The sequence below is a fragment of the Zalophus californianus genome, chromosome 9, assembly GCF_009762305.2.
Source record: "Zalophus californianus isolate mZalCal1 chromosome 9, mZalCal1.pri.v2, whole genome shotgun sequence".
NCBI classification, from domain to species: domain Eukaryota; kingdom Metazoa; phylum Chordata; class Mammalia; order Carnivora; family Otariidae; genus Zalophus; species Zalophus californianus.
Genome location: NC_045603.1, coordinates 115,009,923 through 115,036,196, shown reverse-complemented (window position 1 = coordinate 115,036,196; position 26,274 = coordinate 115,009,923). Strand labels below are relative to the sequence as shown.

Genomic DNA, 26,274 nt, shown 5'->3' with positions numbered 1-26,274 from the left:
TCCAAGCCCAGCACTGAGCCACACACGGGGCTCGATCTCACAACTCTGAGCTCATGACCTGAGCCGAAATCAAGAGTTGGATGCTCAACCGACTGAGCCACACAGGTGCCCCTGTATGGGGCAATCTTTTAAGTCATCTCTATGTAAACGGTCTTTATTTTACTCAGTAATTATTTACTGAGTTCCCAGTAAGTGCTAGGCACCCAGGTTTCAAGAAGCACGTAGATAAAAGGTGTCAGGAATGGTTTTTCTGGACATAATGCCTGAACCGAAACTGAAAACAGTGAGGTCAGCCAGATTCAAAGGGGTTAGAGGGAGGAAAACAGGGAGAGTATGCAAGGCTGTAGGAAGACAAGGGAGAGAAGCACACGACAGGGTAAATATTTGTCTAAAAGGGAGAGAAGCACACAACAGGGTAATACAGGGATCTAAGAGGAAGACATCACCAGCAGTTCAGAATGCCAGAGAAAAGGGCAGACAGCAGAAAGGGCTAGAGAGTTTGGCAGAAGTCAAGATTATGAAAGTTTAAGATACCTGGACACAAATATATTTTCTTTTTTTTTTTAAAGATTTTATTTATTTATTTGAGAGACAGAATGAGAGAGAGAGCATGAGAGGGGGGAGGTTCAGAGGGAGAAGCAGACTCCCTGCTGAGCAGGGAGCCCGATGTGGGACTCGATCCCAGGACTCCAGGATCATGACCTGAGCCGAAGGCAGTCGCTTAACCAACTGAGCCACCCAGGCGCCCACAAATATATTTTCAACATGGTTCCTAGTCATATTTACATTTGAGACAGATCACTCTAAATGCTGTGGAGAGGGATGAATTTCAGGGGCACTGTCATAAAAGATGGGAGATGAATTAGAAGGCAGTACTGCAAAATAAAGATGAAGTACACCTGAACTGACAGAATGGGTCCAGAAATATTGAGGATATAAAATCATCAGGGCACAGTACAGAATAAATCTGTATTAAATGAATAAGCACACAATCGTGGGTCCCTAGAGAACTAACTTTGCTCACCACTTTATAAAAGCATCAAGTGAGAAGAGAAACAATCTACCTGAACTGTTTTAAGTTGCTTGTATTTCTAATTTTTGTTTCAGATCTTCCTTTGTTACAGGAGCCTGTAGGTATTTTAAAAGTCCTCCTTCTTGGATCTACCAAGCTCAGGAAGAAGTAACAGCACACAAGTCACTTGCAGAGGTAAATAACTTTGGATTTATTGCCTGTACTCACTACTCTAGGAGATCATTGAAAATCTTTTGAAAACACAGTGTTAATTCTACCAGTAAAGAAAGAACCTAAAACTACAGGGGTGAAAAAAATATTGTACGATTTATTAGTACAGACCTGATCATGACTGATAAAAGGCATGGAATTAACTGGTACATTAAGTAGAGCACACATGAGATGTAGTTAATCAATAGACTGAGTATCTTAGTAGAATGAAAATTGACTTTCCATGTATTATTTTTAAATAATATAGTGCTCCTTAAAACCAGTACTCCATTTATTCATTAAAAATAATAAAGGGAGGTGCCTGGGTGCCTCAGTCAGTTAAACGGCTGCCTTCAGCTCAGGTCATGATCGCAGGGTCCTGGGATCGAGCCCCGCATCGGGCTCCCTGCTCAGAGGAGAGCCTGCTTCTTTCTCCCTCTGCCACTCCTCCCACTCGTTCTCTCAATTTCTCTCTCTCTCAAATAAAAATTTTAAATAACAATAATAATAATAAAGGGGCATCTGGGTGGCTCAGTGAGTTAAGTGTCCAACTTTTGATTTAGGCTCAGGTCATGTTCTCAGGGTCATGAGATGGAGGCCCCCCCATCAGGCCCTGTGCTGAGCGTGAAGCCTGCTTGGGATTCTCTCTCTCCCTATCCCTCTCTCTCTCTCTCTCTAAAAAGATAAAATAAAAATAATAAAACAAGGAGATGGACTATGCATACATAGCTGAGAAGATGATACTATATAGTAAATTCTCAACTATTCCCATTACTGCTGGGAAAGCCAACTCTATAAAAAAAAGTCATAGAGAACATAGGAAATATTTTAATACTTGATTTGGGAAGGTGCTTTTTTTAGTTACAATGAATATAGCTTGACCAATACTTGTGAATTTAGAGCTATAAAATAAAGCTAGGAAACTATGTTTTGAGTAAACAATCTTTAGATCTCTACCTAGTATTCCCAACTGGTCCCAAAGTTCTAAATATAATCCTGCTACCGACTCTCAAATGAATGCTAAAAACTAACCCAAAGAAATTACATTCTCCTAATTCTTATTCAGGTGTTGCTTTGGTTAGAGGAAGAATACAAATGTCTTGCTAAAAGATATTCTGTTTGGTTGTAGGTTGCATAAAAGGAGTAAACACAAAGTAAATTTTGCCACAAAATTATTTTTGAAAAATCAGAACTATGGTGAAGTCATGGAGAGGCTGAATTCTCTATGCTTCTTTATTACCTTGTTTGTGCTCTCTGCTTTCTTGTAGCTGTGATTTATACAGGTCATGGAGTTTATAATTCTCTAACAGAAACACAACTCCAATATCATTAATCTTTTCTTTCTCTATGAAGGTCGTCTGTCCAAATCCTCTGGATGCTGACTGATTTTGGGTCACCGAGTGTGATACAGATGGGCATTCATCAACTCTCAAAGCCCTGGATCTTTGACAAGACACAGTACTGTGAGCCAAACACACTGAAGACTTCCAACTGGACAAAGCTGAAAATAAAATTTCACTCATTAGAATGTAAGTAATAAAATAAACTTAGCTAATTTGTATAAATCCCTTTGTCAGAGGAGTCCCATTTCCTACTCTTTTCCCAGACACACGACTACTCATTCGTACCTTATTGTATATTACATGTCCTATACTTGCCATTCATACAGCTGAATTTAACGGTCTCTTTTTTTTTTTAATTCTCTAGTATTACAGAGTTTAATTTACTCACCAAGCTCTATTACATATAGAGCTTTTGTTCATTAATAATTAAGATTTTCCAGGGTACGAATTTTTTTTACTAACAAAATTTATGTCTAACCTCTTCTTTTTTAATACACACCGTGGGGGCGCCTGGGTGGCTCAGTCGGTTAAGCGGCTGCCTTCGGCTCATGTCATGATGTCGGGGTCCTGGGATTGAGCCCCGCATCGGGCTCCCTGCTCAGTGGGGAGTCTGCTTCTCCCTCTCCCTGACTCTCTGCCTACTTGTGCTTTCTTTCTATCTCTCTGTCAAATAAATAAATAAAATCTTTAAATAAATAAATAAATAAATATGCACCGTGTATTCTAAAGACATGGGTTTTAAAAAAACTTTTAATGAATGGTTCTACTTTTAATTACACTGAGATGGTCTCTCCTCAATGCACCAATATCTTCAGAAATTTTTTTTTATTTTTTTAAAGATTTTATTTATTTGTTCAGAGAGAGAGCGAGCGAGCGAGTACAAGCAGGGGGAGCAGCAGAGGCAGAGGGAGAAGCAGGCTCCTCACTGAGCAAGGATCCCAACGTGGGACTCGATCCCAGGATCCTGGGATCATGACCTGAGCCAGAGGCAGATGCTCAACTGACTGAGTCACCTAGGCATCCCTATCTTCAGAAATTTTTAAGCCTTGGATAAACATCATAAATTTATCTGAGAAATGAAAGCCTCGGGTGATCTAATCATTTCCATGTAAAAACAGAGTCTCAGTACACACTAGATCCAAAAACTACAGTGCCATGAAAGAGAAAATGAATATATAACAAAAATACTTAACTTTTTTTTTAAACAAGATTGTCTGATTTGAACCTCTTAAGACAAGTGAAAGAAAAAAGCAAGAAATGCAGAAATGAAACCTTAATGCCCATTTCACCACAAGGGCCCCTTTATCATTTTGTGTCCATGAACCCTGTACATGCTTTAAAACAGTTCTCCCATGTCATCTGAGAATCCCCGGAGTTCCAAGATCTATCCATTCAATAACACTAAATGTTATTTGACATTTTCACTCTCTTCTCTTATTAAGTGTACGGTGACGTTTTCTAAAGATATGAGACGTGACAGTATCACAACTCGCATGATTAGTGGGTCATGGCTCTAACGCCTAACAACATATGATCATGTACGCTTGTATTTTAAATGCTTGTTTTAATTTCTAATATTGTAAATATCAACACTTAAACAGAAGTTCTTTGGAATTCCTAATAATTTTTAAATAGTATAAAAGGACCCTAAGGCCAATAAGTTTAAGAAATATGGTTTTAAAAGATTGTGTCTACAAAATATTAAGATACAACTAATTACTTCCCGCATTTTTAATAATCAAAGACACCCCCCCACACACACACACACACACACACAGACACTGCTAATCAGAACACCTGTTTGGCTTAAGATGATCAACATAATAACACTAAGATGAAATAAACTTAAAACACAATTGACATGTTAGCAAGTGAAGGTCAGAATTGAAATAAACACTGTGAACACTGGAAAAATCTTAGAGTCTAATAATTAACTTTGGGAATCCCAAGGAAGTAATGGGATTCGAAACTGGGAACTTCAGGATTTCAAAACATAAAAGTAGAAACTAGAGCTAAAGCTTACATTTTTAAAATCTCTTTTTCTTATGCTTATAAATATCTTTTGTTCAAACATGGGTATCAACAATGGTATCTAACTTATTTATGTCAAATCCTTCAGTTAAATTTGCCACCAAAAAAAAAAAAAAATTCAGAATAAGAAGACTGTGAGCATTTCAAATATTTTAGTGTACTTTCCACTGTTAAATTTGTATTGTAAAATTTACCTGATTTGGATGTTTGTTTTTCCTTCACTTCTACTGTTTTAGTAGGAACGGAATCTTTCACTTCAACGGTAGGCTGAATGGGTATTGAAACAATATGATTAAGACATGATGTACGTTTCATACAATCTGTAGTTAAAAATTCAAAATAAAAATATAAAAGTTTTACCTTCACGTAAGGATATATTTTAGGAGAATCTGAAACGAAAAATGGACATGTAGTTAATTATATGTAAACATGAAAGCCAATTAAACATTCATGCACTTCGTACTAAGCTGAATCCTCAGGCTTGGCTCTGAAAATGATTACATTAGGTTTTGGTGTTCTGTTTCTGGAGATAGGAAGGTGGGTTAGGACAGCGACAAGAGAGAAATATGAACGCATTATAAATATTGAAAAAAATACGAATACGTGTTCAAAAGAACATGCAGTTAGGATTTCAAAAGTAAGATTATGTTTCAAATGACTATAACTAAAACAGAAAAGTGCACATATACCAATGTGAACACGCTGACTGATGGGGAGAAAAGCAATTTATAATCAGAGGAACAAATCATGACCTGAGAGGATGAACGTGAAAGCCAATGGTAGAAGGCAATAGAACACCCTTAATGCAGTACAGCAGAATCATTTCTACCATTATACTACAAGTATTTACCATGTTCTTCAACTTGTCCCATAATTTAGGCAGTACACAGTTGTGATGATAGTTCAACTGAAGGCATAATTAAGTTTTCATCAGAGAAAGTGTTATGAATTGATCAGCTTGGATATACACTTGTAGGATAATAGTTACAGAAGTGTTCATTTTTGTCCATACCCATGTGGCCTACTGGTATGCCTACATTTCTTGTATCCTCTAGTTAGGCATCTTAAAATTTATTGATCCACTCCCACAAGAAGGTATATAAAACACATCTAAGAAATAATGTCTATTGGGCGCCTGGGTGGCTCAGTTGGTTAAATGACTGCCTTCGGCTAAGGTCATGATCCTGGAGTCCCCAGATTGAGTCCCGCATCGGGCTCCCTGCTCAGCGGGGAATCTGCTTCGCCCTCTGACCCTCCCCCCTCATGCTCTCTCTCTCTCATTCTCTCTCTCAAATAAATAAAATCTTAAAAAAAAAAGGAAATAATGTATAATAACCTTTCAATATGGAAATAGGACTACCAAAATGGAAAAAATCAATTTAATTGCCACAGAAATTTTAGATACTGAAAATCTTTTGTATTTCAAAATCAGTGTCATACTTACTGATAATAACAATTTTAGCATTTAGGGAATGAATGCTATAATCTCTTTTGTTTCCAAAATTAGTTTGATTGGTAGATCATGTTAGTCTTTAAAAGGTTTTTTTGAAACAGCTATCATATCAAAAAATTAGCTTTCTTAAAAAAGAAAAACAGCCAAAGCTTCCATATTAAAATTAATATCATTTGAATAATGAATACCAATACAACATATACCTTTGATGTCCGATAGATCTGAGGAGGATGAATGAGTGGCTGTTTTACCCCAAGTTTAGCACTCCATCTGCTTTCAGTATTCTTTATGGAGCAGCTGTAATTTAATCTGTTTTAGTGCAAATACACTCAAGCCATCTAAAGTGAATTCTCTCAAGTTTCCTCATCAACTCCAAAATTTCCTAGCTACCATGCCTTTCTTTCTTCCCTCCTTCCCTTCACTATCCACCTTCTTCAAAAGTAATTTCTGGGGGCGCCTGGGTGGCACAGTCAGTTGGGGGTCTTGGCTCTTGATTTCAGCTCCGGTCATGATGTCGGGGTCCTGGGACTGAGCCCCGCATCGGGCTCCAGGCTCAGCAGGGAGTCTGCTTAAGATACTCTCTCTCTCTCCCGTTGCCCCTCGCCCTGGTTGCTCTCTCTCTCTCTCTCTCTATTCCTAAGATAAATAAGTCTTTAAAAAAAGTAATTTCTGGATCTACGGTCTTGACTATTCTGCTTTTACATCCCTTTGATTATGGATTATCTCCAACACTTCTTTCCTCTTTGTTTAGCAGTAGTATCTTACATCTATAACCTCTATTTCTCCATCTCCTTGCTCCCCTCTAGCTAAAACATGCTCAGCAATAAAAACAAAGTCATGCGCTTCCTTGATTCTATTATGTCTTGAACTATCCAGTGGCCCTTCCAGATTTCTCTATAGGGAAGTCTACATCCTTGCTACGGAGCACATGACCCAACAACAACCAACACTGGCATCACCTGAGAGGTCAGAATGCAGAATCCCAGACCTGCTGCTCACAATGTGCATTTTTAACAAGGTCTCGGATGATTCACTACAATTTGAGAAATTCTGGTCCATATGGAGTCTACTGCCACATTCCTTTACCTTAACTTAACCTTCTAGAAAAAGCCTCAAGTTCCTCACTATCAATTCTCCAAAACTGAAAATGTATTAAAAGTCATAAACTTTCGAGGTGCCTGGGTGGCTCAGTTGTTAAGCGTCTGCCTTCAGCTCAGGTCTTAGTCTCGGGGTCCTGGGATCGAGCCCCACATTGGGCTCCCTGCTTGGCGGGAAGCCTGCTTCTCCCTCTCCCACTCCCCGCTTGTGTTCCCTCTCTCGCTGTCTCTCTCTCTGTGTCAAATAAATAAATAAAATTTAAAAAAAAAAGTCATAAACATTCTAATGGACTTTTTATCAGGGCGAAAGCTTCCTTGATCTCCCCCTGACCCTGCTCTCTTCTTCCTTCCAATTCTCTTATTTTGCACTAAAAGAAACTATCTTATGAAGTGCCACCATTTTGTATGACATTAAGATATATACATTTATAGCCGACTAGGACACAGCTCTGCATAATCAGCTACGCCGGGCCTTAATAGTCTTCCCAACAGTGAGGAAATCAGGAAGAGTGGAAAAATTTTGGCATACTACTCTGACAAACTTTGGTATGGGAAGCTCACTTGATATTATTCCTGCATTTCAAATACTCTGCTCTTCCTTTTAAAAGAATTATTTTATGTTACCACCTTCCACTATAAAGAGCTGCCTTTGCCCTTCATTTACTCCCGGTACTCTCCGCCTTTCTCATCATTCCCTCTTTTGCTCTTTTCCTCTTATTTCCTGATGTTCCTTAGGTCTTAGAATACCTTGAAATGGAACCAGTAATTTAGTTCCTGCAGTGGCACTCTCAATTTAATCTGTTGCTGACACCTGATAAGATATCAATTTATCTCCTTTTCACATCTTTCTCCTTTCTACACATTTAATAGGTGATTTTCTTTGGATATTAGAACATATCACTATTCCCATTTTAAATTAACATTCTATCAAGTAACTATTTAATAAAATACAATTCGTACCTTCTACTTCTTCATTTAATATACGTGGTCCTTTCTGATCCGCAGCTCCAGATAAACGTTTAATGTTTTTCTTTGGAAGACTCTCAGAAATACTCTGTTAAAATTAACATCAAAAATGAGCTGCATAAAGACTTCCTAATCCTTTTCTAAGAAAATATCTGAATTTCCTACTTTAACAGCAATCAGACTTACAAATAAGAAAAACATGCATTGAAAACCAAAACATCTAAAAACCTCATATATACTTTCTACATTAAGTGTACCTTTTAATCTACATTTACCCCGACTCTGTAAACCAAACATGGAAGGCCAGAGTAAATACTTTCATAGACAGAAGACTGATTTATATGTACCTTTCAACAGGAACTAACAAAACACCTGACTCTCCTTTGCATTTCCCACCAAAATAAAAGGACATTAAAAATATGTATTTAAACAAATTCTTTAATAAGTATATTTGCTACAAATTTAAACTGTTCCTGATGGCAGAAACGTTTTCAGTGCTAAAATAAGAAGATACTTGACATGATGAGAATCCTTGGAGTATATCATGTTGAGTATAAACAGAACATTGTGGTAGCTGCTGCTTCATTTAGACAAACAAAGGCTTGGAATTGTTATTGATACGAAATATGGTTGAATGGAATGGCAAAGTAGAAAGAAAAACTTTTCTTGAAATTATATTTAAATAATAGCAAAAAATTTTAGATACAGGTATGAAACTCTTCAAAAAGTCTAGTAACCTTTCCTAAGGGAAGAATAAGAATATTTATTTATTAATTACCTAAAATGTACCAGGCACTTATTTTAGTATGCACATTTTCTTTTCTACACCCAACAGTAACAACAATGATTATGACAATGGGGTGGATCTTCTTGCTTCCTGGTCATTCCAAGACATAAGAGTGAAATGATGCATAGATGTGATCCATGGTTCTCTCTGTCTAGAACGTCCTTCTCCAAGACCCTGGCACGACTGGTCCTTCTCATCCGCCACTTGGCAGCTCTTGCCGCATTCAGAGAGATCTTTCCTGACTAACAAAATTCCACTCCCATTCTCATCCCCATCCTAATGACAAACTCCCCCAAAATTCCCTAACCTAACATTTCCATTTTCTTTATATGAAGCACTTATAGTAACTTACAATGGATTGTTGTTTCCTTATTTTTTCTGCTCCTACCACTACAGCCTAACCCCTCAACTTATACAGCCTGGTACATGGCTGATATTCAATAACAGAAATGTATTTAACGTCAAAACATTTAAAATAATCTCACTGAGGGGGGGTGCCTGTGTGGCAGAGTCAGTTAAGTGTCCAACTCTTGATTTCAGCTCAGTTCATGATCTCAGGGTCATGAGATCAAGCCCCATGTCGGGCTCCGTGGTGAGCATGAAGCCTACTTGGGATTCTCTCTCTCCCTCTTCTTCTGCCCCTCCCCACCCCTCTCACATGCTCTCTCTCTCTCTCTCTCTCTAAAAAAGAAATTAAATCATCTCACTGAGAAGGTCTCAAGTACCAAGTCACTATACTGTCGACCCTTACACAATGCAAGGGTTAAGGGCGTTCACAGCCATGCAGTCAAAAATCCACATCTAACTTTTGATTCCCCAAAAACTTAACTACTAATCTCCTATTGAACTTCCTACTTTAAAAGCAATTGGACTTAAAAACAGGAAAAATGTAAATTAAAAACCAAAACATTTAAATAGAAGTCCTCGTATACGCTCTCTAGATCTAATCTACATCTTAATCCTCATTTGGTCATTGACTCTGTAAAGTGAGCATGGAAGGTCAGAGTAAATTATAACCTAATGCTGACCTTACCAATAATGTACGGTCAATTAACACATTTTGTATGTTATATGTATTATATACTGGATTCTTACAATATAAAGAAAAGGTTATTAAGAAAATCATAAGGAAAACAGATTAACAGTACTGTACTGTATCAAAAAAAGTCTGTGTAAGTGGACACACAATTCAAACTCATCCCGTTCAACGGTCAACTGTATACCTATACAATGTCACTGAAACTTAACATATACCAAATCAGAAATCCACCTGCCCGTTCTAACTTTGCCATTCTTTTCTTGACACTACTGCCATTTATTTTATCGTCCTTCAGAAATCTTCACATTTAAAAAAAGTGTCCTCAATATTTAATAAATCACTAAATACTGCTGTGATCACTTTTGTCCTGTATTTCTATAGCAGCCTTTACAGTATATAAAATGTTTTCACATTTGTTACCACATTTGTTCATTACACGTACCTGAGAGGTAGGTATTAGTACCATTTTTATGAATGAGGTCACTGACATTCAAACAGGTTGAACAAGTTTTTCTGGGATCCCACAGCTACCAAGTGACAGAACCAGGATGCTAGCATATCTTTTGACTTCGAATATGGTGCTTGCACCATTGTGTAGCACCTCCCTGTGCTAAGAGGTCAGGCCCTTTTTACCTCCTTCCATGGTCTGTCACCTTAAAATAGATCATCATCACTTTATACTTATGTTACTACAAGTATGGCTGCCACAAAGATACTTAATGCATACTATTTTAACTACCCAAAATGGCTTTTACCTATTAAAACATCACTAAACCAGGGATGCCTGGGGGGCTCAGTTGGTTTTGGGATCTAGCCCCATGTGCTCAGTGGGGAGCCTGTTTCTCCCTCTCCCTCCGCACCTCCCCCAGCTCATGCTCTCTTTCTATATCTCTCTCTCTCAAATAAATAAATAAAATCTTTTTAAAAATAAATAAAACACCAATAAAACAAATTCTTATTATATTCCAAATGCCCCTTGTAAATCTACTTGACAATCCAAATATAATACTTTCAGGGCCCCTGGATGGCTCAGTCAGATGAGTGTCCAACTCTTGGTATCAGTAGGGCTCTGTGCCCAGAGTGGAGTGTGCTTCAGATTGTCTCTCCCTCTCTCTCCTGCTCACTCACTCTCTCTCTCTCAAATAAATGAAATCTTTAAAAATATATATATATATTTATATATAAAATACTTTCAAGTCCCAGGCATTAACTTTTCTAGTTCCAAGTTGTAAAAAAACTATAATCCAAACTTTCTAGATCTCATTAGGAATTTTGCACATCCATATACACCACAGAATCACATCCAGCCATAGGTTGGCCTGGAGTAATTCTTTAGTTTTTTAAATAACTTAATTTCAAAACCCAAACTACTTCCTTATCACTCCTGAGCCTCGGTTTTCTGAAATAATACTACACAGCTTTCATTAAGTTAAGCTTGCAAAATAGCAGAACTGTATTATGCTGTATTATTATACTTAGCACATAATTATTTTATCAATTACAGGTAAAAAGTATAAAGAAATAGTTTTTATGGGCAAATGCAGAGATGACAGAGTAGAGGCTAAGCATCCCTTTTATGCTTTAACATCATTCAATGCTTACATATTTTTTAAGATTTTATTTATTTATTTGACAGAGAGAGACAGCGAGAGAGGGAACACAAGCAGGGGGAGTGGGAGAGGGAGAAGCAGGCCTCCCGCTGAGCAGGAAGCCCGATGCTGGGCTCGATCCCAGGACCCTGGGATCATGACCTGAGCCGAAGGCAGACGCTTAACTGACTGAGCCACCCAGGTGCCCCACAATGCTTATATTTTAAAATAAGAAGAAGAAAACAGTACCTCACAATCCCAAGGTGATTCTCCATCTTCCTCTTCTCCTAATCCTAATGCTGACATCATAACTATAAAGTACAGTCACAGATACATTAATGAAACATGATTATGAATTTTAAACATATGTACAAGCTTATCCCCACTCATGAATATTTCATAGCAGTAAAGATTTTCAGAGGTGGAATTATTTTCAGGAAGAAAAAGTTGGTAGTAGTCGGGATACTTAATAAGAAAGACAGCAAAAGAAAAATATGTTAATGAAATGCGTAATATATCTGGATCTACATACTTTCAGATTTTCTTATACTAGCATTTGAGCATAGGAAAAAATTTATAGATGTTTACTAACTTACCACTACTATTACTTTTGTATGCTCTATCAGCAGAAGTCAGACTGTCGTTAACTGCTCTTGTGGAGCACTTTCAGTAATACTAATACCATCATCCTGTTTTCCAATTGCCAGCTGCACCTCTCCTTCCTATAAAAACAACACAAAACAAAAACCCAACTTCAGAAAACATCACATTAATTCACTTATTCACTCACTCACTATGACAAATACATACCGTACCCATCAAGTCATAGGCACTCTCCTGGGAGAAGCTGGAAATACAAACGACAGAGACTGCCCTGTATGCTAGCAGGCTAGAGACGGATGTCAAGTAAGAACAGAAGAGTATCATTTACTAGTTCTACAGGTGAAGTGAATAAAGCACAGTGAAGGCACAAAGGAGAAAAGAGCTGCATACGGGAAGCTCAGGAATTCCTGCAGACATATTGAAAGACAGACAAGGCACACAAGAAGGAAGCGAAGGACATTCTAGAAAAGGTAGAATGAGCGAAAGGATGAAGTATGAAATAATGCAGTAAGTGACGACAGCTCCAGAATGTGGCAAAACTGGAACACAATTCTTGGGAATGGGATAGAGAGAGATAATTGGAAAATCAAGACTGAACCAAAAAAGGCAAGTGTCATGCTAGAATATGAACTTTCTCCTTCATGTAATGGGGATCCACTAAATAAGCAGAGAAGTTACATCATCAGAAATATATTTTAGAAAGGTCTGACAGCAACGTGAAGATGAACATAAAGGAACCAAAACCAGAAGAGTATTTCAAAACTCTATGTGAGAGAGTGAATTATGATAATAAGATGAAAAATGGTAAGCAGGGACAAAATACTAAATGTGGTGATTTTTTTGTTTTATTTTTTTTTTTTAATATTTTTTATTTATTTCTCAGAGAGAAAGCACAGGGCAGGAGTGTCAGGCAGAGAGAGAAGCAGGCTTCCCGCTGAGCAAGGAGCCCAACTTGGGACTAGATCCCAGGACCCCCGGATCATGATCTGAGCTGAAGGCAGCCCCTTAATGGAGGGAGCCTCCCAGGTGTCCCTTTTTCTAATTTAAATTCAATTAATTCACATATAATGTATTACTGGTTTCAGAGGTAGGGATGTGGTGATTTTTTTTTTTTTAAAGATTTACTTATTTTGAGAGAGGGAGTGTGTGTGCGTGCAGGGGGAGGGGCAGAGGGACAGGAAGAGAGAGAATCCTCAAGCCGACTCCCTACTCAGTATGGAGCCTGACACAGGGCTTGATACCAGGACCCTGAGATCATAACCTGAGCCAACATCAACAGTCGGATGCTTAACCGAGTGAGCCACCCAGGTGCCCCTGGATGTAGTAACTTCAGGGAAGTTTGGAGTCCAGGATTTTTCCTGCTTCAGTGTTTCAGTGGTACAATATATTAGGATGGGGAAAACAAATGACATAGCAGATTACAAAAAGTCAGGGAAGAGGAAAGGGTCAGAAGCAATGTCTTCAATCTGGGACATACCAAATTTGAAGCACCCAGGAGACCTAAGGAGAAAGTTTTAGACAAGTAGATCTGGAGTAGGAAAAAATGATAGGAAAAGCACATGATGTTAAAAAAACATAAATCTCTAAAATATACTAACCTGATATAATTAATGTAAACCTACACAGAACTCTGAATTTTCAGAATAAACATAAAAACAGGGGGGAAAAAACCATGGGATTAAATATTTCATTTATATACTTCAACATTAGTTTCAAGAATAGAAAATATACTTTTCTTAATACAGGCAAGTTATGGGCACCTGGGTGGCTCAGCTGGTTAAGCATTTGACTCTTGATTTGGACTCAGGTCATGATCTCAGGTTTGTCAGATTGAGTCCCAAAATCAGGCTCCATGCTCAGTGGGGAGTCAGCTTCTCTCCCTCTCTTTTTCTCTCCCTCGGCCCCTCCCCCCCCACTCTCTCTCTCTCTGAAATAAATCTTTAGAAAAAAAAATATATATAGGCAAGTATTCATTTCTGTAATGAATACCATTTTTAAGATTAATAAAAAGATTTAATTGCAAAACACCAATTCAAAATTTTTTAAGAATACTTTTCTAAAAATTAATTTTAAAAGATTGAAATTGTAGAAGAGAAATACTTATGGGATTATAGAATTCTGAGGCATTTTTAAGTACTAGTATGATGAATGAGAAAAATATAAAACCCTATTTTAAAATTCACATGATTTTCTTATTCCACTGTGAACAGCATACTGATAGCTCTAATTTCCTATCTATGAATATAGGATGGTAGTTAAAGACTGGAGAAAGAATCTAGTATTAAAAAATTAATAATCAAGATCATCCAAGTTGAGGGTATTAAAGTCTCCAAAAACATGTATGATTATGAAGCAGGACCCAATATTCACATGAGGAAAGAAGGGAGAAAAAAAAATCAAATCACCAGTATTTCTGAGTTTCAGATATGAAAGAATTCACGTGTTAAATTTAACAACTACGGGGGCGCCTGGCTGGCTCAGTCGGAAGAGTGTGTGACTCTTGATCTCAGGGTTGTCAGTTCAAGCCCCATGTTGGGTATAGAGATTACTTAAAATTTTTTAAATCTAAAACAAAAATTAACAACTATGAATACTAAAGTTTCCTGAGAATAATATAAAATGTATCCACTATTGGAGATATTTGAAAAAGTAAAAATCATCTTCCAGAAATAATTCTGTATACTCTGTTGGCAACCTTTCCTTCCTTATGATTCTACAATGACAAATAGTTCATATTAGAAAAAAACTATAAATTGTGAGTTCATTCATTTGATGTGTGTCTATGTATCTATTAAATGCAGATACATTTAAAAATAAATAAATCACAATCCAGAAACAAAATTTTATATTTTTTCTTTAAGAGTGTTACAGCTTAAAATTTATTTCATTTATTGGATAAAGATTAAGAACCTCACTTACATAATCAGAAATTTCAGTTTTAATTAATGAAAAGACTAAATGTTTACTTATTTCCTCTCTTTATTCTCAAAAAGATCTAAAACCTACCAAGATTATACCACACACTAAGTTAAATCAGAAACCACAAGAAAGGGCACGTGGGTGGCTCAGTTGGTTAAGTGTCTGCCTTCAGCTCAGGTCATGATCCCAGGGTCCTGGGATTGAGTCCTGATTCAGGCTCCCTCCTCAGCACCTCCCCCTGCTCGTGCACTCGCACTCTCTCTCTCACAAAAATAAATATATAAAATCTTTAAAAAAAGAAAGAAACCTCAAGAAAGACAATGGCCAAAAATTCAAAATTCATAATAAATCTGATTAAGGCCTAAAACAGATTTCACTTTGCATTATCTATAAACACAGGTTTTGCTAAATTAAACTTAAATGTAAGGATGAAATTTTCTTCCAGTTCTTCATAAAAAATTAATAGTTTTAAGGATTACAAGTATCACATTTGATAAAATAATTATAATATTCACCATTATCAAATGCACACCACTACACAGAGAACACAGGTTTTGGAATCATTCAAATGTAGATTCAAATCTCAGTTCTGCCATTTACTAAGCCTATATTTTCTCATGGGATGAGGATTATGAGAGATTTAATAGCTAGTCCCAAAATGTTATTTTCCTTACCCCTAACTGATTATTATATAAATTCTTCCTCAAAAAGTTCAAAATAAAGCTACCCTACAACCCAGCAATTGCACTACTAGGTATTTATCCAAAGGATCCAAACATAGTGATCTGAAGGGGCACCTGCACCCCAATGTTTATAGCAGCAATGTCCACAATAGCCAAACTACAGAAAGAACCCAGATGTCCACTGACAGATGAATGGATAAAGAAGATGTGTATGCGCGTGCACACACACACTGGAATATTACTCAGCCATCAAAAAGAATGAAATCTTGCCATTTGCAATGACGTGAATGCAGCTAGAGGGTATTATGCTAACTGAAATAACTCAGTCAGATAAAGACGAATACCATGATTTCACTCATATGTGGAATTTAAGGAACAAAACAGATGAACATAGGGGAAAGGAAGGGAAAAAAAGAAAAAGACGAAAACAGAGAGGGAGGCAGATCCTAAGAGACTCTTAACTATAGGGAAGAAACAGGGTTGCTAGAGGAGAGGTAGGCGGGGGAAGAGGAATAACTGGGTGATGGGCATTAAGGAGGGTGCTTGAATTAATGAGCACTGCAACTGATGAATCACTGAATTCTACCACTGAAACTAATAATACAGTCAGTATATATAAATTAAATTGAATTTAAATTTTAAAAAAATTCAAATACTTTCTTTACCAAAGTAATCTAAAATAAAAATTTATTCCTAGGTAATTGAAATTATTATTGAAAAAAAGAAACATTGAGATTTAATTATTTATTATATTTAAAAATGTGTTTGCATGATTTATATTTCCATGAATATCTCTTACAGGAGAAAATATTAAAATTTAGTTTTCAGTAGTATCTTATTTAGGTAAGTTGGGATTGCAAACAGTTTAAATTGCTTTTGTTTGTCAAAATGCTAAAGACAAATGATTGTTTAAATTCAGCTCCTTCAAGAGGAAAAGAATAATAATAAATCTTGTGGGGCAATGATTCATGAATGAAAACCACATACAAACAATAGAAAGCCATAACCAAATATGTTGACAAGGGAGACAGAAAGAGATGGACTGAAAGAACAGACTAAAATGTTTTCTGCAAGGAAAAATTAGGGTAAGGATAAGTCATTAAAAAAAAAAGCATTGGGGGAAAAGAAGAGAAAAGGAAAAACATAAGACAGGACCAATCAATCAAGCACAAGCTTAAGACAAGGAAGAAAAGGAAAAACGTAAGTAAAAAAAGGTAAGTGGAAAAAATATTTTTCAGTATATGTAAGTATGATTATGGATATACTATAAACAGAAGTCTCAAATTTTTTCAATTACATGTTATAAATATGTTACATATATGTTGTAAATATATACATTACATATATATTATAAATATATCTAAAACAGAGGCTTTCGTTCATAGTATATCCCTAATAACACTGATTTTTCTCACTCTGCAATTATTTGTTTATAAATACTGTAGTAAACAATTTAATTTTTTCACTGTAAAGTAAATTGTTCAATTAGTGGTCATCTATCAGTACCTGAAAGCTATAAATTATTACTACAGAGAGAAAAAAATAGAAAAAGAAATGTTTCTAACACATCAACTTTCCACATGGAGAAAGAATCGGTAATGAGAATTCTAAGGAGAAATGTACACCTTGAAAGCATATATCTAATGGGACACAGATGGGGTTAAAAAGTTGAGGAAATTTTATCTAAAATTCTGGGGCACCTCGGTGGCTCAGTCAATTAAGCGTCTGCCTTTGGCTCGGGTCATGATCCCGGAGTCCTGGTATCAAGTCCCACATCGTGCTCCTGGCTCTGCAGGGAGTCTGTTTCTCCCTCTGACTCTCTCACCTCTCATGCTGTCTCTCTCTCTCTCTCTCTCTCTCTCTCTCTCTCTCTCAAATAAATAAATAAATAAATAAAATCTTAAAAAAATAAAAATCTGAGCTCACAATTAGAGGATACTAAATAATATACTGTAACCTTTCTTCTTATTTATTTCCTCAACATAATTCATTTGCACTTATAAATCTTAAACATAAAAAGGGAATATAGGGTGCCTGGGTGGCTCGGTTGGTTAAGCGACTGCCTTCGGCTCAGGTCATGATCCCAGAGTCCTGGGACTGAGTCCCGCATCGGGCACCCGGCTCAGCGGGGAGCCTGCTTCTCCCTCTGGCCCTTTCCCCTCTCACGCTGTTTCTCTCTCTCTGTCTCAAATAAATAAATAAATAAATAAATAAAATCTTTAAAAACATAAAAATAAAAAATAAAAAAGGAATATAAATTTGAGCCATATTTTTAAAAATTCGTATCTTTAATTATGACACATTATGCACATTACTTATAACATTCCATTATACAGAATTCCATCTGTCTGCTCATTTATTCACATTCAGAAAATATTAAATGGCTTCTTCCAAGCAAGACTTTATTCTAGGTGTTCTAGGAGATGCACAATTACATTTCCTAACATCCAGTAGCTTATACTGATGCAGGGGCTTTAAAATGAATATTTAAATAAGAATGAAATTTTAAATTTTAGAATCTGATACAAAGATTGCGTAGATATTTTTAAAAACTATACTATAAAAGATTTCTGAAATTGGACATTTTACCATATGGGTATGAAGAGCCTCTGCTTCCAGAGCTGATTATTATTTTAGGCAAAACATGCATTCTTCACTTAAAGTTTTAACTATACTCTTAATGGAATTATTTTGAAAACAGTGGAATACCTTTGCAATATAAATTTTGAGAAACAATTTACATTTCTGAATTTCCACAATTTCTAATATTATTTTAGTCTAAATGTAGAACAAAGGATAGAAATAGAGAAAAAAGTCTTTTTTAAAACAATATGTTACCAAGGTAAAAAACGTCCAAGAAAAAAAATCTCCGCAATAATTGAATCCAATGAAGATTTCATTTAGGCATGAGTATAAACGTCATATTAAGAAAGAAAGAATGAAAGAAAGAAAGAAAGGTCATGTTAAGATAATTTAAAACTCACAGTAAGAATCGTTATCCTTCACCAAGTATCTTATTTCCTCCATTGTGGAAAAGCTTTTCCCAATATAATTATCCTGTCATTATGTATTTTCCAGCCCATTTTTTTCAGCCTCCACCTTCAGTATTTACCAGAGTAAAAAAAAAAAAAAAAAAATTCAACTCATCATATTTCTACAAAATGGTTTGTTATGACCAACTTTCCATCACAAACATAAAATGATAATAGGTAGGCCACTGCTAAATTTTAAGAGTAAATAATATGCAAACTAAATTCAGAGCAGGAAAACAAATTTCACAAGAGAGTACTTTACCTGGATACCAAAATTTAAGTCTTCAGCATCTGATGTAAGCCATGAATCATCAGTACCAGGTTTAATGGAAATACTTTAGAGCAAAAACATAAAACAAAAACAAGTTCATTAGAAAGAAAAATCGAATGAAAGGTCAGCTATATCTATTTATTGAATGAAGTTTCTTGATATAATTAAAATTTGGCCTCTGTTTTTGTTACTAAGTTTGTATTTTAATTCCTGTATCATTAACATACAAGTACTATATTAGTTTCATGTATACAATATAATGATTCGGCAATTCCATACATCACCCAGTGCTCATCATGACAAGTGCATTCCTTAATCCCTACCTCCTATTTCACCCATTCCCCCACCCATCTCCCCTCTGGTAACCATCAATTTGTTCTCTATCATTAAGACTGTTTCTTGGTTTGTCTTTTTTTTTTTCCCTTTGCTCATTTTTATTGTTTCTGAAATTCTACATATGAGTAAAATCATATGGTATTTGTCTTTCTCTGACTGACTTCACTTAGCATAACACTCTCTAGTTCCGTCCATTTCATTGCAAATGGCAAGATTTCATTCTTTTCTATGCCTGAATAATATTCCATTGTGTATATATATCACTTCTTTATCCACTCATCTATCAATGGACACTTGGGCTGACTCTGGTAAATAATGCAGTAGTAAACATAGGGGGTGCATGTAGCCCCTTGAATTGGTGTTTCTGTATTTTTTGGGTAAATACCCAGTAGTGCAATTACTGGATTATAGGGTGGTTCTATTTTTAACTTTTTGAGGAAACTCCATACTGTTTCCCACAGTGGCTGCACCAGTTTGCATTCCCACCAACAATCCAAGAGGGTTCCTTTTTCTCCGCATCCTCGCCAACACTTGTTTCTTGTGTTTTAGATTTTAGACATTCTGTCAGGGGTGCAGTGGTGTCTCATTGTAGTTTTGATTTTCCTTTTGCTGATGATGAGTGATGTTGAGCATCTTCTTATGTGCCTGTTGACCATCTGTATATTTTCTTTGGAAAAATGTCTGTTCATGGCTTCTGATCATTTTTAAACTGCGCTGTGTTTTGGGTGTTGAGTTCAATCAGTTCTTTATATTTGTATACTAACCCTTTATCAGATATGTCATTTGCAAATATCTTCTCCTATTCATAGGTTGCCTTTTCATTTTGTGGACTCATTCCTTCACTGTGCAAAAGCTTTTGATTTTGATGTAGTCCCAACAGTTTATTTTTGCTTTTATTGCTCTTGCCTCAGGAGACATAATCAGAGAAAAAACAAAAACAAAAACATTGCTACAGCCAATATCAGAGAGATTACTGCTTGTGCTCTCTTCAAGTATTTTTATGATTTCAGCTGTCACATTTAGGTCTTAAACACATTTTTGAGTTTATTTTTAAAGAAAGTGGTCCAGTTTCATTCTTTTGGATGTAGCTGTCCAGTTTTCGCAACACCATTTGTTGAAGAGACTGCTTTTTCTCCATTGGATATTCTTTCCTGCTTTTTCAAAGATTAATTGACCATATAGTTATGGGTTTATTTCTGGGGTTTTCTGTTCTATTCCACTGATCTGTATTTGTTTTTTCCAGTACCATATTGTTTTGATTACTACACCTTTGTAATAGAACTGGAAATCTGGAATTGTGATACTTCCAATCTGTTTTTCAATATTGCTTTGGCTATTCGAGGTCTTCAGTGGTTCCATACAAATTTTAGGATTGTTTGTTCTACTTCTGTTAAAAATGTTGGTATTTTAATAGGCATTGCATTAAATCTGTAGATTGCCTTGGGCAGTAGAGACATTTTAACAATATGTGTTTTTCCCATCCATGAGCATGCAACGTCTTTCCACTTCTCTCTTGACACAATTTCTGTCATCAATGTTTTATAGTTGTTAGAGTATAGGTCTTTCAAAATTTGGTCTCTGTTTTTAAAAAGGTTTTCGTTATCTATTTTGCCTCCACCTCTCCGAAGATGTGAAATACCTACTGAAGACCCAGTCTCAGTTCCCATAACTAAGAGTGACAGGCAAGGAATTCTCTGAAATGTTTGAAAGTTAATTGTTCAAAAGTTAACCACAATGAATTATCACCTTACACCTGTCAGAATAGCTAGAATCAAAAACAAAAAAAACAACTGTTGGTGAGGATGTAGAGAAAAAGGAACCCTTGTGCAAGGGTGATGGGGATAGGAAATGGTGTGAAAAACAGTATGGAGGTTCCCTGTAATATTAAAAATAGAAATACCATATGATCCAGTAATTCCATATTGGTTATTTACTTTCCCAAAGAAAATGAAAACACTAATTTGAAAAGATATATGCGCCCCCATGTTTATTGCAGTACTATTTACAACAACCCAAGTGTCCATCAACAGATGTATCTCTTACACACACAAACACACACACACACACACACACAGAGGAATGTTACTCAGCCATAAGAAAGAATATGATCTTGCCATTTGCAACAATGTAGATGTACCTAGAGGGTATTATGCTAAGTGAAATAAGTCAGAGAAAGACAAATACTGTATGATTTCACTTATATGTAGAATCTAGAAAGCAGAACAAATAAACAAACAAAAAGCAGAAACAGACCCAGAAATAGGGAGAATTCTGTATTGCCAGAAGGGAAGGGGGTGGGGGACGGACACAATGGGTGAAGGGGAATGGGAGGTTCAGGATTCCAGTTATACTAAGTCACAGGGATACAAGTACAGCATAGGGAATATAGTCAATGGTACTGTAATAGCATTACACAGTAACAGATAGTAGCTACACTTGTGGTGAGCATGGTGTAACATATAGAGTTGTTCAAGCACTACCTTGTACACCTGAAACTAACATACCGTCTTGGGTCAACTACCCTTCAATTAAAATAAATAAATAAATATATAAATGTTAAAGAACAAATTTATGTTATTACTGGGAATACTATTCCCAGATTAAAAGATTAAAAATTATAAGGTCCAATTTTTTCCTTCACAGGTCCTCCCTTATTTAGGTCTACATAAACTAGCAAGACCTTAAAAAGCTTCACAGGCACTCAGATACTCAAGAAGAGAGACTGCGATAAAAATAGAGTCCGGGTAGCTGTGCCTCCATTTCCCTGTACACTGCCTAGTATTTTCTTTCTGTGAGTTCCCACTCCTATTATCACTCTTCTGCAGGGTTCAGTGGTACTCTCCAACCTTTAAGTCTTTAGCCTATGAAAGCACAGACTCCCAAAACAAGGATAGGCTCAAATGACCAAGAGTAGGAGCCATTTCCTGCTCCTGGAGAACAAGCTAAATGGAGTTTCAGTCCTCCATGTAGTCATCTCAACATATACATGTTACCAACTACCCAAATAAAACTCTCTTACTGATTTGACAGCCAGTCCCACCCCACCAAACCCTACATGCACATGGGCAGGGCATCAGAGAATTAAGAAAAGAGGTGGAGTGAGGAGACCGCTACCTTGGGCCATACATCTATGTTGTGTAGAATCTCCATTCCGCCTATTACTCAAGAGGATCTAAGCCACTCTCTGTAAGTTGGGGTGCAAGTAGATGATATCACATTCTTATATGCTGTAAAAAGATTCTTCCCAGTGGCTCAAATGATTTTAATATCTCTCAACAGAAAACCTGAAGTATGCTAGTTCGTTCAATTAAACCAACAAAACAAAAAAGCTGCTCAAGATTCTCTTCAACCCTCTATTTTAATATGCCTTTCCAAAACCTACCAATATCCTGTGACTTCATTCCTTTGTGTGTGTGTGTGTGTGTGTGTGTATCCTTCATTCCTATAATTCATCTTTATCTAACTTATTATAAACCCCACTATTCTGACATCTTTTCTAAAACTATCCAACCCAGTGTTATTCTTCTTGAAACTTGGCCTCTCCTGCTAATTCCGTCCTTATAAACCTTCACTGTGTTCACAAGACCCCCTCCCCATCTTTCAATTATTAAGACATTCACCTACAAGATGAAAAAAAGGAAAAAACCTGAATTTAAATCTCATTTCTGTCACTTATCATATCCAAATAAGTCACTTTTAATCTCTTTTGAGTTTCAAATTCTCCATTTAAACAACCACTTGGTGAGGATGTTAAACATAGGTTGCAGTACCAGAGGGTATTTTGATTAATTCATCTGAGATTCCTTAAAATCCTGAAATTCTATGTGCTTTTGATTTTGTCTAGAGAAAAACAGAGACTATTTAGCTGGCAGAAATGGAAAAAATTAATGGACTAAAAGAAACACCAAGAAAAGCAGAGAACAAAGTAAAAAAAAAAAAAAGTTAAGAAAAGTCATGGAGAAAAGGAAAAAGGTCTACAAAAAAAGAAGAAGCTTCAGAGAACTAGTCAAGGGTACTAGCCTAAAGGGAAAACTAGACTGGGAAGTCAGTAAATAGAGAATCATTTAGAAATAGCCTCTAAATAGATGATAAATTTAATTAACGTAACATGGTCTACACCTAGATTACATATCCTTCACTTCTGGAAAAAATCATTCATCTCAACGAGAGTAGACATCACTATATCTAAGAATTTGCCTGATTAGGTCTTGCTTGTGTAAAAGCTATGTACTGTGGCCATAGGTAACTGAGATCCACCCTAAAATCTTTGACAGTAAAAACCAGACTAGTTACCACTGCAATAATTATCTCTAGTTATCACTACTTGTCAAATATATTAGGACAAATGCTTGAACTTACCTGGTTTCTTAAGAAAACTCTAAATCAGGGGTAGCACATAACTAAATCGGAATGAGTTGATCTGACTAGGATCTGTATCTTAATCCCTGTGCTGCTGAGGGACAAAAGAAGGGATGTGGGAGTCACACAGCCTGACAGTCAAATCATGGGTCTGCTACTCATTAACTATGCAATCACAGGTCCATTAATCAACCTCCCTGCACCACAGCTGACTAATAAAAAATAGGCTATAATAGCAGAGCTACTTTGTGAAGCTGTTGTAATGACTATATAAGTAATAAATGTCAAGCACATAATATAGTGTCTAGTCTAGCCCAGAGTAGAACTCAACAAATGCTTTTCTCTGCATTCCCTTAGTTAACACGTAATTTTAAAGACTCCATAAAAATCCTACCTGCTTAAAGACTCTTCTTCAGAAATCTTATCCGCCACTAAAGAGAAAAGCAAAATATATTTTAAATCAACAATAGGAAAATACAGAATATTAAAAATGTAAGACTGATGATTTGTTAAGAATATTAAAAGTATAAGACTGATGATTTGTTAAAAAAGTATTCCTTCAAGACCATACCTGGAAACCACACTGGAACGAGTTTTAATTACATTATTGGTAGGCAGTTAATTAAGAAATCTTACTTTCTCCTCTACATTTACCAAATGCAAGAAGAGAATGGTATTTATCAGAATGTGATACCTTGTAACCAAACCCTATGAGACTGACAGAAAGTGCTCTCATTAGCAGAATCATTATCATAGACTGACAATGTCAAACTTAAATAACATGATTCTTCTGGACTTCCACTACTAGGAGCAGTTAAACAAGACTATATTTATTTTGCTGTAACACAACAGAACTTCTCCAGCTCTTCAGCAGAGACTGTTAAGTTTAGGATGAAACATGTTATCACAAAGTTTGGTCTATACCCACTGTACTATTTAGCATGGCGAAACATAACCAACAGACTCTCTCTGGCCTTCTTTCCAATTGCAGGTAAGTATGAAAGATTTTAGTGATTTTAGTGATTCTGGTTTTATAAAGTATAACCTCTTGAGACTATCTACTTTCATTGCTAGAGAGTCTATCTGGACCCACCTCTTAGACCAGGATGGTACCAATGGTTAGTGCTAGGTAGTAGTACATGATGTCATTGTTCTCAATCCTCCCCACTATGTGACAAATGTCTACAGAAATCACTCTTTTTCAGTCCGTAAGTCATATGTCATCAGATCCTACACTGATGAACACAAACAAAACAAAACAAAACAAAGGACAAAGAATATCTTGAATCACTACATTCAATTACCTTGGAATTTTAATTTTTTAAACATTCAAGAAGAGGGGCGCCTGGGTGGCTCAGTCGGTTAAGTGGTTAAGCATCTGCCTTCAGCTCAGGTCATGATCTCAGGGTCCTGGGATCGAGCCCCGCATCGGGCTCCCTGCTGAGCGGGGGTGTCTGCATCTCCCTCTCCCTCTGCCCCTCCCCCTCGTCGAGTTCTCTCTCTCTCTCAAATAAATAAATAATATCTTTAAAAAAATAAATAAAAAAATAAACATTCAAGAAGATATCCACTGTATGATTGCAACTATACGACATTCTGGAAAAAGCAAAACTTTTCAAGTTAGGAGTTAAGGGTTGCAGCAAAGGGAGTAGAATGAATAGAAACAGCACAGAGGACTCTTAAGGCAGTGAAACTATTCCGTGTCATTATACATTTGTTAAAACCAACAGAATGTACAACACCAAGACTGAACCGTAATGTCAATTATGGACTTTGGATGGTAAAGATGAGTTAATGTAAATAAAACAATCTATCACTGTCGTACAGGATGTTCACAACAGGGGAGGCTATGCATGTATGGCAACATGGGGTAAATGGAAACTCTCTGTACTTTCTGCTATATTTTGCTATTAACTTGAAAATGTTCTAAAAAAGTAAAGTTTATTTATCGTGAAGGAAAAAAAAGGTATCCACTGAGCCTGCTATTACCATGTATTAAAGATACAGCCACCATAAAAATTAAGATAAAGACCGAGTAACAGAATACAGGTATTATCCACCAAATTGAAGTATGTGAAAATACATAAAGCAAGTAATTTTAATTGCATACTTAGGCAAGAAGATAACTGACAATGATATAATCGAATCTTATTTTATAATTATAAACAGGGATTCACCACCATATGAAACAAAACTGCATTATCTATATAATAAAGTTTTTATTCTAATTTTAAATCAGAAATCATTGTTTAAGAATCATAATGAAAGTTTAATAAGATAAAAAAAGACTATAATTACCTAATATTGCCCCAGTAATTTATGTACAAATACCTGTTAAATATTCACCAAAAGTCAAAAAAGTAACCAGCACTTCAATTTAATACAGATAATGCTACTGAAACCAGTACCATATTATACCATCACACTACTTGCTGTCAAAATAAAATCTTAAAACAACAAAAATTAAGTCAGGGCTATAATTCCTGTGCAAAAAAGATTCCATACAGCAGGCCAAAGACTGCCACCATTAGATCCCACTTGATG

General features: G+C 36.2%; 1 protein-coding gene across 1 annotated transcript in view; it reads right to left on the bottom strand.

Annotated features, from left to right (window-relative positions):
- The window catches only part of LOC113921530 (ankyrin repeat domain-containing protein 26-like), a gene marked incomplete at its 5' end in the record, with an annotated part of 108,756 nt that overhangs the window by 73,647 nt on the left and 8,835 nt on the right, over positions 1-26,274 (bottom strand). Inside the window, 9 exon segments of the mRNA XM_035729337.1 lie at positions 2,463-2,723; positions 4,791-4,863; positions 4,957-4,985; positions 8,107-8,200; positions 11,777-11,838; positions 12,124-12,174; positions 12,177-12,249; positions 19,027-19,099; positions 24,125-24,161. Of these exon segments, the coding sequence (XP_035585230.1) occupies positions 2,463-2,723; positions 4,791-4,863; positions 4,957-4,985; positions 8,107-8,200; positions 11,777-11,838; positions 12,124-12,174; positions 12,177-12,249; positions 19,027-19,099; positions 24,125-24,161 (753 nt within the window).